The 16,930-nt window shown below is 36.6% G+C and overlaps 1 protein-coding gene across 2 annotated transcripts in view; it reads left to right on the top strand.

The window, feature by feature from the left end:
- Positions 1-16,930, top strand: part of LOC136825907 (polycystin family receptor for egg jelly-like) — a 237,431-nt gene that overhangs the window by 89,090 nt on the left and 131,411 nt on the right. For both annotated transcript variants that reach the window (XM_067082800.1, XM_067082799.1), the window contains exons 13-14: positions 4,090-4,181; positions 5,424-5,604. In XM_067082800.1, the coding sequence (XP_066938901.1) occupies positions 4,090-4,181; positions 5,424-5,604 (273 nt within the window). The remainder of the gene's footprint in view (positions 1-4,089; positions 4,182-5,423; positions 5,605-16,930) is intronic.

Raw genomic sequence — 16,930 nt, 5'->3', positions numbered from 1 at the left:
TCTAATTACACCACATCCTCAGGGAAACTGTTCCAAAGTCCAATGATGTGAGGAATAAAAGACCTCAGGAACTGAGAAGTTTGACAGGGAGGCGCATTTACTGCATATTGGTGCTGCTGTTCGGAAAATCCAGTCACTCTCAACAGGAAAAGAGGATCAGGGATCACTTGTAAATGTGAAAGAGCTGTTAAAATACAACGTAGGAAAAGTGACTAACGAGAGACCATCTGTCAAAGGTTCAAGTCACAAATGCTAGTGTTAGGAAACAGAAACCTACCACCATAAACCACCTTATCAGAGAGAGAGAAATCTCTGGCAAAAGCAGGCATCCACACCAGAGAACAGCATTATAGTAAAGGAAAATATTATGGTCTTGTCACTTAGAGACCAGCAGGTTCAAAATAAAAACATGAAATGGGCTGGAATGACTGACGAAAGGCAACAAGCAAAGAAGGAGCAGAACAAAACCACAAAATACAGCCTTAAGATTAATTTATTATATGCAAGTGTACACGTGAGTCAGGTCCACTTACAAACAAATCAAATAAAGATTATATATAATGAATTAATAATAACAAAGCAGCATCAGTAAAAACCCAATTAGATAGTTTAAACTCAATAAATAATTCATAAGCAGCATGACCATAAAAAAAAACATCATAAGTAAAGCCACAGCATAAATGCAAAATCAGTAAAATACATGTTATGGTCAATACAAAACCAGACAGTAGAATGCATGTTATAGTAAACACAAAGCCAGGCAGCATAATACGCACAAAAACACAGCATTATAAATTAATGAAAAAAGTGTAAAATAAAGCTTACAACAAATGTAAAAGCAGGCAGCATAATACAGTAATAGTAAAATGAACACACAAGACAAACAGCCACAAACAGACAAACTCCTAAGAGCTGTTGAGGCAGTCACCACTGTCAACGAGGATGCAAACAAACAGACGAACACGGTTGAGGCATCGAGACAGCCACTGGCTGCGTAACAGGAACACACCCACCAAGCAGATAACCCTGATCGAGTCGTCGAGACAGCCATTTGCTTCTGAAGGAACTAGTACTCACACAGATGACCAACAACAGGAGAACCATCGAAACATCCTCATGCTGCCATCAGGGAAGACATCACACTAACAGACAAAGAGGTCCTCCACCTCCCGCCAAAGACAACAGGTAGGCAATACCTGTCACCCATCCAAAGGACTCCCTGCTGCTCTGCTGCCAAGAAACCGATTCTCTGCTGTTGTAAACCTGACTTGCTGCTGACCTGGACCTGACTGATGTTGTCAAAGTCACCAAGACAAACGTCAACTCCTTCCACAAAGAAAAAACACAAATATAATAGGCAACAACTCGTCAAGGGAACAATTGGCAAATGATTGTCCCAATAAAGCAACTGCTAAGCCTGACAGAAGAGCAGATGACCTAAAACAGACTGCATTGATTTTGTCACTGTTAATAAGTATATGAAGCCTTGCATATAATACAGTACCTAATTTCCATGCGACATTTGCTGACACATTCATTGGATGTGTCTCGAAAGTAAGATGTGAGTCAAAAGTTACACCAAGTATAGTGAAAGCTTCAGATTCATTCAGCAGAGTCCCATCCATCTGAAGGGGGATGATGGAGGATGGGGGTGGAAAATCAGTATGAGATCTACTGATCAAAAGTGTTTTAGTTTTTTACTGGAGCTCAGCCTCATACCCCACCAACTACAAATTCACTAATCTTTTCCATGCCATGACTGAGATTGAGGGCAGCTTCATTTCTCATAGGTGGAGACTCTAGCACTCCCGCATCAGCATACTGAACACTTAGTTTTCCAGGGTGACAGCCATATCATTTGTATATATTATATGTGCTAAAAATAACAGCAGACCAAGAACACTATCTTGGTTCGCTAAAGATCTCTTCTTGAAGTAACCCTAAAACATATCCACTCGCACTAAGATTCTGAAATTTAAAAATAAGTGCCATGTGATTTACTAAATAAAAGCAGCACTAAAATCTATATGGACAACTACACTCAAAAACCCTTATCAAGGTTTTTTGTATATGGCATGTCAAATCAAGAAGAGCATCACTGGTATCTTAAGTGCTTCCTATTGACTAGTAGCTAATGGTTAATGGTCCTTTGGACTCCACATAATTATATAGTGGTTTAAAAATAAGTTGTTTGCAAGTTTGGAGAGCACAGGAAGAATAGAATACTGTAGTTTCTTATTTAACATAATTTGTAAGATTTTTCATCTTGCCATAAAATTTAGGTGAAAATATTGGGCATTGGCAAGTATATTTACTCAGCATTACTGTACTGGTTGTTTACCCTTTGGATAAGGGCTACTATTCTGGAGAAAATATATTGCTGTACTATAATTCTGATAATGCAGCCTGATGTTTGTACAGGTACTGTCAAAATTTTACTCTTTCAATAGAAGGTAGGTAAGCAGATCTCTTATATAAGTGTAAATTTAAACACTATTTAGAAATCTATATGAGGAAATGTAGTCCAGTGAAATAAACTACTTCAAGTAGATCCTCTAATTAAAATGGACTAAACATGAGCAAAATATATATGAAGTAGTGTCTGCTTCAAATTTACTGTGTAATATTTTTGACATCATAATCTCATTTTATCAGGCTGGCACATGTTAGTATTTGTTAAATAAATATATAAAGTATGAATTATTTGTACTTTTTATGTTTAACCCAAAGCTATGTACAGCCATGCTCATAAGTGGTGCTACTTGACTGCAAAGGATTTCATTCAGAATTCGCTAACTGGCAATTAACATGCTGTACATTTATCTTTTATTCAAATGCAAAAACACTTTTATAATAAGGCCATAGTATGTGTCATAAAAGTAAAAGCTATCATATAATTATATATATAAAAACCAAGGAAATATTATGTATAGCCAAATTTTGGAATAACACCAACAAAACATTTCCAAAACTTTCATTCATCCAGCACCAATGAGTTTGACAAAAAAATTCAGCAAACCTAGGTTCAAATGTTAAAATAAAGTTTTGTTTAAATTTTCATAACACTGATTTTGCTTGCGTGGTAAGTATAAACTTTAAATATGCCTATCTGATTATTTTTGGGCCTCAGTGCTGAAAAGATAAATATTTATGAAACTATTACTGTAGCTAAAATGCATCCACTTATATATGGGTGGGCAGGGCCAGTGTAATGTAACCACTGGAGTGGCTTCAACATGAACCAGCTGGAACATTGGTCTACAGTGTGTAGAGACAAGGAAATAATCTTGAAAATATTAATTTCTAATTTGTAGTAAGAATATTTCTATTTTCTTAATAGACAAGGTTGTTTTATATTTCTTAACCACTTCAAAGATAAAGGTTTACTAGAAAATATTCGCATATGCGTTTACACTTTTGTTAATGCCAAGGCTTTGTTCCTAGCCTAAAATTGTTGGTTTTCTTTACTTGCTAAAAATACAGTTTGAACATAGCCTGCTTCAAAATTCAAAGAAAACTAGCTTGAAAGTTAATATAATGTATTCAAAATACCTCATACAATAAAAAAATTACAAATATACAGGTATAGATGTGATGTGTTCTGACCCCTGGAACATAAAGTTAATTTTCCTGTAAGGAGGAGTAAGAATAGAAATTTCTGTACCTATGAATAGGTCCCCAGTGTGCATTTAGGTCGATTTTAAAGCAGTAATTTTTACCTGCATAGGAGTAGGTAAGATATTTGGAATTTTTGTAATCATAAATACTGTGCCAAATACTTTTCAAAAAGAAGGTCCCCTTCTTGTCCTCTCTATTTGTTTTAGACTCCAACTTGTGATGCAGGTTCATATATGATTATTGGAGAGTTTGAGAGTGAACAAGGGATTGTCTTTCACTGGTTGCGTGCCTCACTCACTCAACTGTTATGTGCTTTGTATTACAGTATTTTGCCATGCTAATGATGTTTTAGAGTCAGATTAGTTCTCACAGAGTTTCTCTAAAACAGTTTATCATTTCTTAATTATTGTGGGTATTTTTGAATTTAACTTAAAGCTGATGAGAACTTCATTGCTACCATATTTTTTGCAGATGCAACAAATTATGTGTGGAATGTGCCTGTACTATACAATGCAACTGGAGATTATAATGTTACTGGGAATGCGACCAATGCATTAAACTGGGTAAGATTTAAATTTATTTTTAGTTTCATGCACTTTGAATTTAAATGCTAAGTATATCTTAGAATTCTGTATTCTAATATCAAATTCATCATTTATTTAAATTTATAAATAAAGTATGTACAGGCAGTCCCCAATTATCGGCCGGGGTTCCGTTCCCGACAGCATGACGATAACCGAAAATCGATGATAACAGCGCTGATAAGCGGAGATCGGCACTGAAAATCTAGTTATCATCATCGCTAGAGAAGCACCGAAGAACTGGATCGCTGATAACTGAGGCCGCCAATAACTGGGGATTGCCTGTACTAGTACATCTGTTATTGTTTTACATGCAAGTATTTATTTTTCTTATAACCCAAAGTAGACCTTAAAATGTGTAATTACAAAGGACATCAGTAGTATGCATTTTGTAAGCCAGATTAAATTAAAATCCAAGAGTTACCCCTGGACTTAAGTTTGTGTCTCATGGTCTACAAGGTTTAGCCACTAAATGTTCATACGATTCTTTATTAATAATTGGCTTTTAGACGAGTTACTCGTGTCAGCTATAATAAAACCTTGCATAATGCACTTTAGTGCAAAAATAAAATATTTTTATTGTCTGTAGCAAAGAGCAAATTCATTAAAGTGAAGAAATTTCCATTTGTTTTAAGTTTAAGTATATTGAATTTTCATATGTGAAAGTCAGTTCATTTTGTACGTATTAATATGTCATTTTTTATTTTATATTTTAAGTACTGTATAACTATTTTCTTCTTTTTCTGTCTTTTTAACAGCTAGCATATTTTACAGACAAAGCACACTTTCTGTAACTTTCCTGTATGTTGACTTTGATTAGGTTTCTTGATGTTTCATGTTTCAAGAGAAACTATTTTCAAGTATGGGTATTGTTCAAACTTCTGATGACCTAAGTATGTTCTTCTGTCATTTATTCATTGTATGTGTGATGTAAACATTGAGCATATGATATTTTCTCAATTCTCACCTTTGGAGCCCATATTGATTATTTATTGTATCATTCACTTCATAGAAATATGTTATTTAATTACCAAGGCAGAAATATCATGCTTCTGTATAGACTTTTTATATCTATAATAAGTGGTACATTATGACCACCCACATTGTATATCATGCGTGTTTTCGGTGTTTCCTATTATCTTGTGAAATGTAGATGTTTTCTCGTGGCCTGTTCCAAAAGCCCTCGTGAGAAGTATGGGTCCTTAATAATTATACAATTGCCAGGTGGGGATTGCTACTTTGATTCATGTTGTGCCAGTTGTTACAAATACATGGAATGCCACTGGAACTTGCCTTTGCTTATCATGGACAAATGGTTTTGAAGTGGTGATCCAGTTTCCTTCAGCCCCTAATCCACCGTGGTCGGCAAATCTTACTGCAACTTACTCTGGTGGCACTCTCATTCGTAAGTATTTCAGGCTACAGAACTTTCAATATAGTTTTAGTGCCAGGGGCTGAAATAAATATTTTCTAGAGCAGAATGAAGGTGGTGTAGTATAAGGTTAGGACTGTTGGATATGCCATGAATGTTAACTCTTACAAGAGTCTTGAGTTTGTGGACTTATGTTATATAGGTCTTTCATTTTAACTGGTACACATTATATTTCAAACATTTGTGTTCGTGCAAATCATTATACAGAAGATATTAAAAAGTAGTCATATGCTCACCTAAGTATGTTTTACAGTATTTTTTTTAACAGAGACTCCATAAGGCTGACCAACCAATACCAAAGAATTCTCTCATAGTTAGTCTTAGCCAGAACAGTGCCTTTGATTTGATAGCGATAAGAGTTAAGCAAGAGAGCTCTATCCTATGGTCTTTCCATTCACCCTTCTCACACAGATATGGCAACAGTACACAAGTTGCTTATGTTCACTGCTACTTGCCAGGTTTGTGAAAGAAAGCCCCCACCACAGATTCCCATGCCTTTTCATCAGGGAAAGCAGGTGGGTTTGAGGACTCACAGTAGCCATGAAAAATAGATTTTTCTCATGTCAAAATGTGTTTTTAATAGCTTAGCTTGTTCATCCTCAAAAGAGCATGTAAAAGAAAGTACAGGTGATGAAATGGCATAGCTACCTGTTTAAGGAACCCCAAAAACCCAGGTAAAAAACTGGTCCATGGTAAAGTCACATGAGTGATTACCAACCTTTTTTTTTTATTCAGGAGTTCACTTCAGAATGATTAAGGATTGAGAAAGAGCCTATGTATGTGTTACATGTATGTTTCTTAGGTGACTTACCTAAATATGTCAGGGTGTGATGCAGGATAACAACTCCCTCTGACAAGTAGCAATAGGGTAAGAAAAGTAGGACCATCTGGGATGCTAGCTGTGACATGGAGATATCTGAAGTGACCTTACCAGGCACAATATTTTATTAGATCAGAATAGAGGATTTTCCTCAGCAGATCCTCATTTTTGGTCAGGAAGGATGGCCCAAGGAACAACAGCAAAAGGTGGCTAGTTGTTTGGGTGATGAATTTTCCATATGGGAGAGCTGAGTTCACTGATCCTGGCTCCTGACACAAAGGTAGTCCAGAAATCTACCTTCTGGAGCAGACAGGTTGTGGTTGTTTGAGACCATTTGATTGAGGCAATAACCAGAACTGATAACCATTATCCAAGGACAAAGGAATAAGAGCCTTACAGGAGCAGGTCTTTGCAGTGCAAAACCCCACAGGGTGGAGCTGAAGACTTTAGTATTGGGTCTATGCCAAACCCTTGAGCATGGGCTGTGGCAGAGCAGCCTTCTACACTATCATTGTGTTAGTGGTAAGGTGCATGTCTTCAAGCAGGTAGAGCACACAAATTTTAGAATTTTTGAATCAATGTTGACCCAGCTTTCTGTGTGAAGGTCATCCAGCATATTTGCCATACAAAGTGGTATTGCCAGATAGATGAAGTCTGTAGTTTCTGTACTGGACATCTAGCAATGTTTGATGCATGATTTTCACAGTATAGTGTGGATTTAGAAAATCCATACATGAAGGTGTCAGCTTAATAAGATACAAGTGTAGATGACTTTCCCCTCTTACAGTCTGGGGTAGATCAACAGATGACAGTGTTTTAAGGTAGCATACCAGTGATCTTTGGGCCAATTTAGTTCACTAGGTAGGTGATTTCTCTGAAGGTGAACAGTCTGTTCAACTGCAAAAATCTGGGACAGTGGAGGGAATAAGTAGATTGCTCTTCTTGTGTTCCAGTCTTGTAGAAATGCATCTCTTGCTATTGCTGGAATGTCTAGGTACAGTACATTGGAAGTTGCTGGTTCTCTCATATAGCAACTAGTCCACTTCTAGATGTGGAAACAGGTTGGCAGTCACTTAGTTGGAGACACTATCTACCTTGTCAGGGAACAGTTGGCACATTGAGCGACCACGTGTAATGGATTGAAGCCATCTATAGGAAAGACAGTATGCACTTTCTGATAAATTCCATCTGTGTCATGTTGTTTAGGATCAACAAGATGTATGTCTTCTTTGGCAGCTTCCATTTTCTGAGAGTTAGGAAGAGAGGCTTCAGTTCCAGGAAATTGATGTGACCTCTGGATGGTAAGAGACAACCAGCCAAGAAGTGTATTTGGAGATCCCAGCTACAAAAAACATCAGTTGAGTGTGAGGCAGGAGTACTTGTCCCAGTTAATCAGGAAACCTTTTGACTTTAACCTTTTGCTTTCTTGTTGCAGGTTCTGTAAGCATTTTTCTCTAGTGGCTGCCTCAGTAGGTTGCTGGTAGAACTCTCTCTCATTGAGCTTTTACAGGTCAGGGCTCATTCTCCATTTGGAAGAGTTTTTCTTAGGTACACCGAAGAGATGTGCATGATGACAAATGAACATGTCTTTCTTTGTGATCCCTTTCAGAAGAGCCTTCTACACATACTTCTTCAGGGGTGAGGGGTGGGGGTGGGTAGGGGACAGAATGGGATCATTGCCACCCAGCCCACTGGAGATGATGCTGTGTCCCCAAGGGGAGAACTTCCACTGCATATACTGCTGTAGAAGGTGACCTCCTATCTGGTGAGTCATAATGAGCTCTACCTCTTCTTTGCCCTTAGTGTCTATTGTGGCAGTTGCTTTTCCTTTTCCATGATAGGCAAGCCTGTGTATTTCTCAAAAAGGATGTTGTTGCTCCTTCTTCTGATGCTGAGGAATTCCTAGGGATGACTGGAGGTTTATGTGGTTCCAGGTTGCATCAAGGGTTCTTGGGTTTGGGGTAAGTTGAGAGCATCTCTTGGGAATATAGCTTTCCAGGTTCCATCTTTTTCAGAAAAGTAGGCACTACAATTGAAGGGGTCATCCAGTGAGATTTGTAACAAAAGAATCCCCAAAGAGATCAAGGTGGGGGGAATGTAACACAACAGCAGGATGACACTGGGGCGAAACATGTTGGAGCCTGCCAGTGCTTCTTTTTCGGCCATGGGGCATTACTCTCTAAAATTGTAGAGTACTCCCATAGGGTCTACATTAAGGTTTGTGCAACTACAGCCAGAGCACTCTCAGAAGATTCGGGGAACTCCCTGGTTGTCATTTGCACTATAGTGGACGAGGTTAGGATAGAAAGGAGGTGGAACCTTTAATGGAACTAAAGGGCTGTCCCATTTGAGATTTTGCCCATAGTAGCACAAAACCCCTGGGTAGCCACATTAAATGGGATCTTCTTTTTGTTCAAATGGAAGGACAAGTTTTGCCCATTCCTTTGTGGAATTGTCAAATACAGGTAGTGCTTGAGTTTCGATAATTCACCATACGATAATTCAATTTTGCGATGGCATTAGCAATGAATACCGACACGACAATATTTAGAGAATATTTTTAAATTTTGCGCGGGCACAGGCAGTAGTGTACAGTCAGGCAGCGAGAGAGACCAAATTACAATTGACCAACTTCTCCTCCATCTCTTTATCCCATCTACTTAAAAAAGCAAAAGAGAATTATAAAAGTATTGTTAGTAATGTTATACTCCTGTGTAAATGTGTACAGCCATAAACAGCCGAACAAGAAACTGAATTGGATAACAACAGCTGTTTTGCTTGTATTTCAACCACCGTACGGTAGTAAATAATTACCATAGTTATGTTACAAATGACGATAAGTAGAATAGGACTGATACATTTGTTACCCAGTCGAGAGGAAATTTCATTGCTTACCTGTTTCTAAAAAGTTGAGAAGACCCATCTATTGGTATCTTGATAGTGACTTCATCAAAAGGCTACTGGTAGTGAATATTTGTGCTCTCTCTCTCTCTCTCTCTCTCTCTCTCTCTCTCTCTCTCTCTGCAGTGAAACAAGATTTACCCAAAATAATTTATTTGACAAAATCTAACATAACTAGATTGCAAGAAATAAGAGATGAAATAAAATAAAATAGGTGAAAATAAGTCAAAGTCCAAAACATTCCTAGTGAGTACATATTTAACCTCTTTCTCCGTGAAACATCTGAAGAAGTCAAATAAATCCCTTATTAAACAAAATGCTTTAAAATAAAGATATGGGAATTCCTCCCATGTTACTTATAAAGTACACAATATAATAAATCAAAAAAGCAATCTACAGTTTGGGAAATCAAATGTGGTTCCTACCTCCAAACAGCAATGTTCACAGTCTTAATCAATAGGTCTCAAACCACAGAGCCTTTACTGGAGACTTTTAATAATGTTCAGTGTTGGTCTTCAGATGATAATTTTTCTCATAACTAATCCCTTCACACCCTGGGATTCTGCCCAAAAGAAACGCACATACACACGCCTACACTGGAACCTGGACATTTCCTGTGAACAAACTCACGAAGTCATGTGGTGAGTTCCCACATGGTGAGAATACCTGTTGTAGCAGTTTTACTTAATTAGGAAACGAGTCAGATAACAGCCAAGCATCCTTTCAAGGTTTTTCAGAATGTTTTTCTGCCACACTTATTAATTAAACATCTACTGTGTATTGTAATTCATAAATTTGTGACCTATAAGCTTTTCACATTTTTACATCATACCCTTACATATTCGCTTTGGAGAAAGGAAATATACTGCTAAGTTTAAGCTGCAAGCTGTAGCTGAAGCTGAGAACAATGTTCTAGTGGCTAGTGATTAATTATCGTGCATCGGCAACATGGGTGAAACCTGACCGTAAATAAAATTGGAGAGAAAAGTATTTTAATCAAAACTACTGGGCATAAAAGAACACATTACTGCTGTTTTCACGCTGATAAAAGATAAATACGTAAAGCTCGTATTATGATGAAATTAAGTGAAAATAGCAAACGGAATCTTGTTGTTTTTACACAAAACAAATATTCCCTCAATAGCCAACATCATCTATTAACTAAAAAAATAGCTAAATTAATTTCACAACAAGACGTATTTAAGTTATATTTCGACTTAAAAACACTTTGTATAACAAAAAATAACCTTGTCCCATATACAGTGAATGAAGTATCTGGAGATTCATTTACGCTAACTAGAGCCAAGAAAAGTGCTCTGAACTGAATTTAATACAGTGAAGTAAACTTACAGCATAATCGATTTCCAAACCAAGGCATTGAGCACTCTGATTGCAACATATAATACAAAAGCAGTATGAGAATATATACATAAAATATTATTGGACACAGTGAAGTAAACATAACTTTTTAAAAGATCCACAGAAGAGATTCACATTTGTTCTGTTGATGGTTGTATAATACGATATTAATATGTATACAATAGACCATAGTGTAGGCTAAGCTAATTATTGTTTGTTATTCAGTTTCTCTTTGTATTGAATTATAAGTCAATTTGCATGAACCTCCAGAATTAGCTGATTTTAACAATTACTGTACAGTATATGTATACAGTACTTGTACTTGATAGTGCAGGCTAGGCTACCATACATGTATAGATGGTACTGAATATCTTAGTGTAGGTTAGGCTATATTTGAGATACATTTTTTCCAGCAGACGATGGGTTTTTTGGAATCTAACCCTATCGTAAGTAGGATAGCACCTGTACTGGGGTAGCAGAAATAAATGGCTTTATCTCTGCCATTTTCTCATATTTTCCAGTAATTGAAAAGTTCTAAAGTTCTGCCTGCGCAGATTGTCATAGAAGTGAAATGGCAGAAAGCTGCCATTACAGATTGTCATAGAAGTGAAATGGCAGAAAGCTGCCGTTATCCAAAGTGGGTATTGGTTCTCCAGGAATGTGGAAGTACCATAATTTCCACTAAACTGGAAAAAAATCATCCCACTGGTTTTACTTGCCTTGCTAGCAAGGAGGATGACCTTCTTAGGCAGTAAGTAAATTCCTACTAAAGGAGAGACCAAGCATGATTACATGTTGGGAAGCAGTTCTGTCCTGAAATTCCATATTCCATCTCAAACATTGTTTTTCTTTAGTTGATGAGGTACTTGCCATCTGGCAAAAGGATGGACATTAAGGAATCACACCAGGGGTTATCCTTACAAATATCACCTGTGGGTATTGGTGTCCCAGATTTTTGTGGCTTGTGGTGGTTATAGTTGTTACGATTCCAAGAATTGTTACAGTTTCTTTCAGTTTCTAAACAGCAAAGATTCAACACCAGCAATTGAAATAGGGGAAGTGAATGTAAAAAGAAAAACTCACAACACTACAACATGTGCATTCACAACCTTATTTACAAAGAAAATGAAATGTTGTTTCCCCTCAGATTTCATTCAACATGACACATTAAAATCAAAGCAGTTACAGATGGGGGAACAGGTTGGAAGGTAAAGTGATCTTAATACGTAACTGGTGAGTTGGTGAGTTATCCCTCATGGCTGGGGCTTTAGCTGGAGAGATGATGTTGGCACAGGGGCTTCAGGCTTGAAGACATCACAGAAGGGCAGCTGGGGTTTCAGCTGAAGAGATGATGCTGTCACAATGGCATCGGGCTCGAAAATGTCCCAAAAAGGGTGGCTTCAGGGTGGGACAGCCAATGTTGTTTCTCCCAGGATCCAGAGATTTTGCAGATGGAGGGCAGGAAGGGCTGGCTGCTTCTCCTCGTCACAGGCAGGAACGGCTACCTTCTTCTCCTCATCACAGGTATGACAAAAAATGCTGGAGATAGGAGACCAAGCCGTTTGAGGCGGGGGGGGGGGACTCTTCACCTGGTGTCGGTACATTGCCTGTCCGACCTCTGTTTCTGCTATTTGCCTTTTCAGTGATCAATTTTGTGGAAGCTTATATACCCCTATATGGACAGGGCTAATGATGACACCACAGACAATCATCATCCCATATTAGGAGATTTTTTAATTTCTGCACACTGATAAGCTCTTCAAAACAGCCATTCAATCACGCCATACAAGAAGCATCTACTGTAGAACCCATACGAAGAAATACGTACATGACAAAGTTTTGCTCCAACATGGTGCAACTCACAAAGACATTTCATCGGGGCCACGTGGCTCTTGTTGTAACAGGAAGGCGTTTTCATTGTGGATCTAATGAGGCCACGAATCGATGACATTTGATGTTGACAGGTGATGACAACTTCTGGACAACATTGGGCTGGACATTTTCACTGCAGTCACGTATTGGAAAAGAGGATTTTCCTTTTATAATATGTTTTTCAGCTAAAATAGCTACCACCCAGGACAAAAGTTCAAACTTGTTTTGGTGTTAGAACCAGTCAGAACTGTAGAAACTGAAAGTTTGCACCTCCGTCAGTCATGTTACTCCAGAAGGATCTAAGTGATCAACTCAACATATGATTAACCGCCAAACACAGTATTGACTGATATGCATGAATATAGAGGTTTTGCAATAATAACAAAACTTTTTAGGCTATGACATTCTGTTAAGAGATAACCTATTAAATCTCATTGAAGATACCACATATATAAACTTGTATTGAGTGGTACTATATCTTCAATTATGACAACTATCAGTATTGTTGCAATTGATATTTTCAAAATTTACTGGAGAATTTCCATGCTTGTACACTTTTACAATGAAAGTCAGCCTAGCTAGTCAGAATTAAAGTACCACCTGTATAAACTATATTGGATGGTACCATATTTTAAATCATCATTGACACAGTTATTGCAGTTTTGAGTTACAGGATTCTGATATTTGTAGGCTAGCATATTTCATAATGAAAGCCAGCTTAATGCAAGTAAATTATGAAAGCTAGCCAAACAAAATTAAATTAAAATACCACATATATAAGCGACACTGGGTGTTACTGTAGTTTATTTGACTACCTGACTAATATTCCATTAGTGTGGAGTGTCTGCTGGCAGTTGAAATTTGCCTAGCAAATTGACTTTCAGGTACCACCTGTATAGTTATATTGAGTAGTAGTATTCTTCATTGTCATTAACTTCTACAGAATTTTGGCTTTTACTTTTACACAGGTAACTAATATCATTAAAATTATAATTTTGAGAACAATAACCATAACTGGAACGTATATGCTACCTCGTGCTAGGAGGTTGTTAGTCACTGTCCAGCAGAGTAATGCATACTAAAAGTAGGTCTGCCTGAATACATTTTCTATCATGTATAATATGAAAAGACACCAGTATTAAAGTTTACTTGGGGGATTGTTGTATTATAAAACTGTCTTAAGATATTTCTAAATTGTTAATGAAAAGGCACTTGGTTTAAACTAATCCTTGAAGTTAACCCTTTAACGCCGAAGCCCTATTTACAAAAACGTCTCCCGTATGCCTGCGGCGTTCGGTAAGTTAGCGCCGAAGCGGAAAAAAAGTTTTTTTCAAAAAATCACTGCACGCTTAGTTTTTAAGATTAAAAGTTCATTTTTGGCTCATTTTTTTTTGTCATTGCCTGAAGTTTAGTATGCAACCATCAGAAATGAAAAAAATATCATTATCATATATAAATATTGGAATATATGACAGCGAAAAAAAAAACTCGTATATAATTGTATACAAATCACGCTGTAAGCAAAACGGCTAAAGCTAATGAGTTAATTTTTTTTAGTTGTATTGTACACTAAATTGCGATGATTTTGGTATATAACAAATTTTTAAAACGATCAAAGCAACACAGAGAAAATATTATCACGAAATGATGCATGAATTCGTAACGCCCGGACGTAAAAATGTTTTTTAAAATTCACCATAAATCGAAATATTGTGCTAGAGACTTCCGTTTGTTGAAAAATGAAGCTAATTGATTGAATATTACTAGACTGTAAGTGTTTTAGCTTACAATTGCAGTTTTCGACCATTTAGGTCGAGTTAAAGTTGACCAAAAGTCGAATATTTTCTATTTATCGTGATTTATATGAAAATATTTCAAAACTGATAAAAGCTACAACCATGAATTATTTTTTGTTGTATTGTACATGAAATTGCGCACATTTTCATATATAAAACTTTATGTAACGACTAATATAAAATGGTGCAAATGTTACAACAACGAGACGAAAGAATTTCTGAGATGTTCAGCCGAGTTACCGCGCAGACGTAAGGAAAATTTTTTCAGAAATTCACCATAAATCGAAATATTGTGCAAGAGACTTCCAATTTATTGCAAAATGAAGGTAAACGATTGAATATTACTAGAATGTAAGAGTTTTAGCTTACAATTGCGTTTTTTTACCATTTCGATCGAGTTAAAATTGACCGAAGGTTGAAATTTTGGCAGTTATCGTGATTTATGTGAAAATATTTCAAAACTGATAAAAGCTACAACCATGAGCTATTTTCTGTTGTATTCTACATGAAATTGCGCACATTTTCATATATATAAAAGTTTATGTAACGACTAATGTAAAATGATGCAAACATTACGACAACATGACGAAAGAATTTCTGAGATGTTGGCCGAGTTACAGCAGCGCAGATGTAAGGAAAAAATTTTTTTTCAGAAATTCACCATAAATCGAAATATTGTGCTAGAGACTTCCAGTTTGTTGCAAAATGAAGGTACATGATTGAATATTACTAGAATGTAAGAGTTTTAGCTTATAATTGCGTTTTTTTACCATTTCGGTCGAGTTAAAGTTGACCGAAGGTTGAAATTTTGGCAGTTATCGTGATTTATATGAAAATATTTCAAAACTGATAAAAGCTACAACCATGAGTTATTTTCTGTTGTATTCTACATGAAATTGCACACATTTCCATATATAAAACATTATGTAATGACTAATATAAAACAGTGCAAACATTATGACAACGTGACGAAAGAATTTCTGGCGCGGATGTAAGGAAAAAGTTTTTTTCAAAAATTCACCATAAATCAAAATATTGTGCTAGAGACTTCCAATTGGTTGCAAAATGAAGGTAAATGATTGAATATTACTAGAATGTAAGAGTTTTAGCTTACAATTGCGTTTTTTGACCATTTCGGTCGAGTCAAAGTTGACTGAAGGTTGAAATTTTGGCAGTTATCATGGTTTATATGAAAATATTTCCAAACTGATAAAAGCTACAACCATGGGTTGTATTTTGCTGTATTGTACATGAAATTGCTAACATTTTCACATGTAAAACTTTATGTAACGGCTAATATAGAACAGTATGTAACGGCTAATATAGAACAGTGCAAAAATTACGACAAAATGACGAAAGAATTTATGAAATTTTCGGCTGAGTTACCGCGCGGGCGTAAGAAAAAAGTTTTTTCAAAAATTCACCATAAATCGAAATATTGTGCTAGAGACTTCCAGTTTGTTGCAAAATGAAGGTACATGACTGAATATTACTGGAATGTAAGAGTTTTAGCTTACAATTGCATTTTTCGACCATTTCGGTCGAGTCAGACTTGACTGAAGGTTGAAATTTTTTGTAGTCGACGTACGGTACATCCACTTGGCACCCAACAGACAATTTTAGTCGACGTATGATACGTCCAGTAGGCGTTTAAGGGTTAAGCACGCTGAGGGACTGCAAGTCGAGGCTGTCGCCTCCTCACGGGGTAGTAATGTTAGGCTGTAACATGGTTCCTTTACATAGAAAACTGAAATTATCTGTGTAAAATGGAAAAAACAATTGACTAATGATTGTAAATAACAGAATTCCTAATAATTGTGATTTAAAAAGATAAGTCCCAGCATAAAGGAAGTGCAGAATGCATGATATAACCTAGTAGCCTCATCCAGAATCCCACCTTGAGGGATTACCAGCTAGCAGATATGACAGTTATGCCTAAATACTGAAAATTAAGGACCTCAGCAAATACCTGCAACAACTTGTTGATAAGGCTCTATGAATACAGTAAATTGGTTATTCAGGAGCACACTAGATGAATGTTTTTTCCATGGCAGACCTAAGAGTAATGATGAATATGACCAACTTATGCACTGTTGTCACATCTAGTGTGAGAAGATTAAGTGGAAGGCTAAGAAAAATGTTTTACTGCCTTGATTCCACTATACTCTGTCACTGTGTCAACAGGCAGTGTTCTAGCTAAGACCAGCTATGAACAAATTCTTAGATATTGGTTGTTCTGTCTTATGGAGCCCCTGGCAGGACCATAAGGGTAACTCCTTGGAGGACAAACACTTGCTAAACTATCAAAAAAGTTATTTTAGATGTTTGACTAAAGCTATAACATTTTCATATTAACTTTAGTAAGTACGATCTTGAGTTGCAGTCTTATCGTTGTTATCAAAGGTTCAAAATGAAGGTTTATTTATTAAGGAGTAAAATAAGCTGAACTTGCAGGCTGAAGAGATGGTACAGTCATGTCACAACTATAGTTACTATGTATTGAGTTCACAAAAAAATGGGCCTTCAAGGTTTGATATTTTGTTATGATAGT

This window comes from Macrobrachium rosenbergii, chromosome 3 (assembly GCF_040412425.1).
Source record: "Macrobrachium rosenbergii isolate ZJJX-2024 chromosome 3, ASM4041242v1, whole genome shotgun sequence".
In the NCBI taxonomy this organism is placed as follows: Eukaryota; Metazoa; Arthropoda; class Malacostraca; order Decapoda; family Palaemonidae; genus Macrobrachium; species Macrobrachium rosenbergii.
Note: the sequence above shows the minus strand (reverse complement) of the source record. Positions and strands in the feature narration are given on the sequence as shown.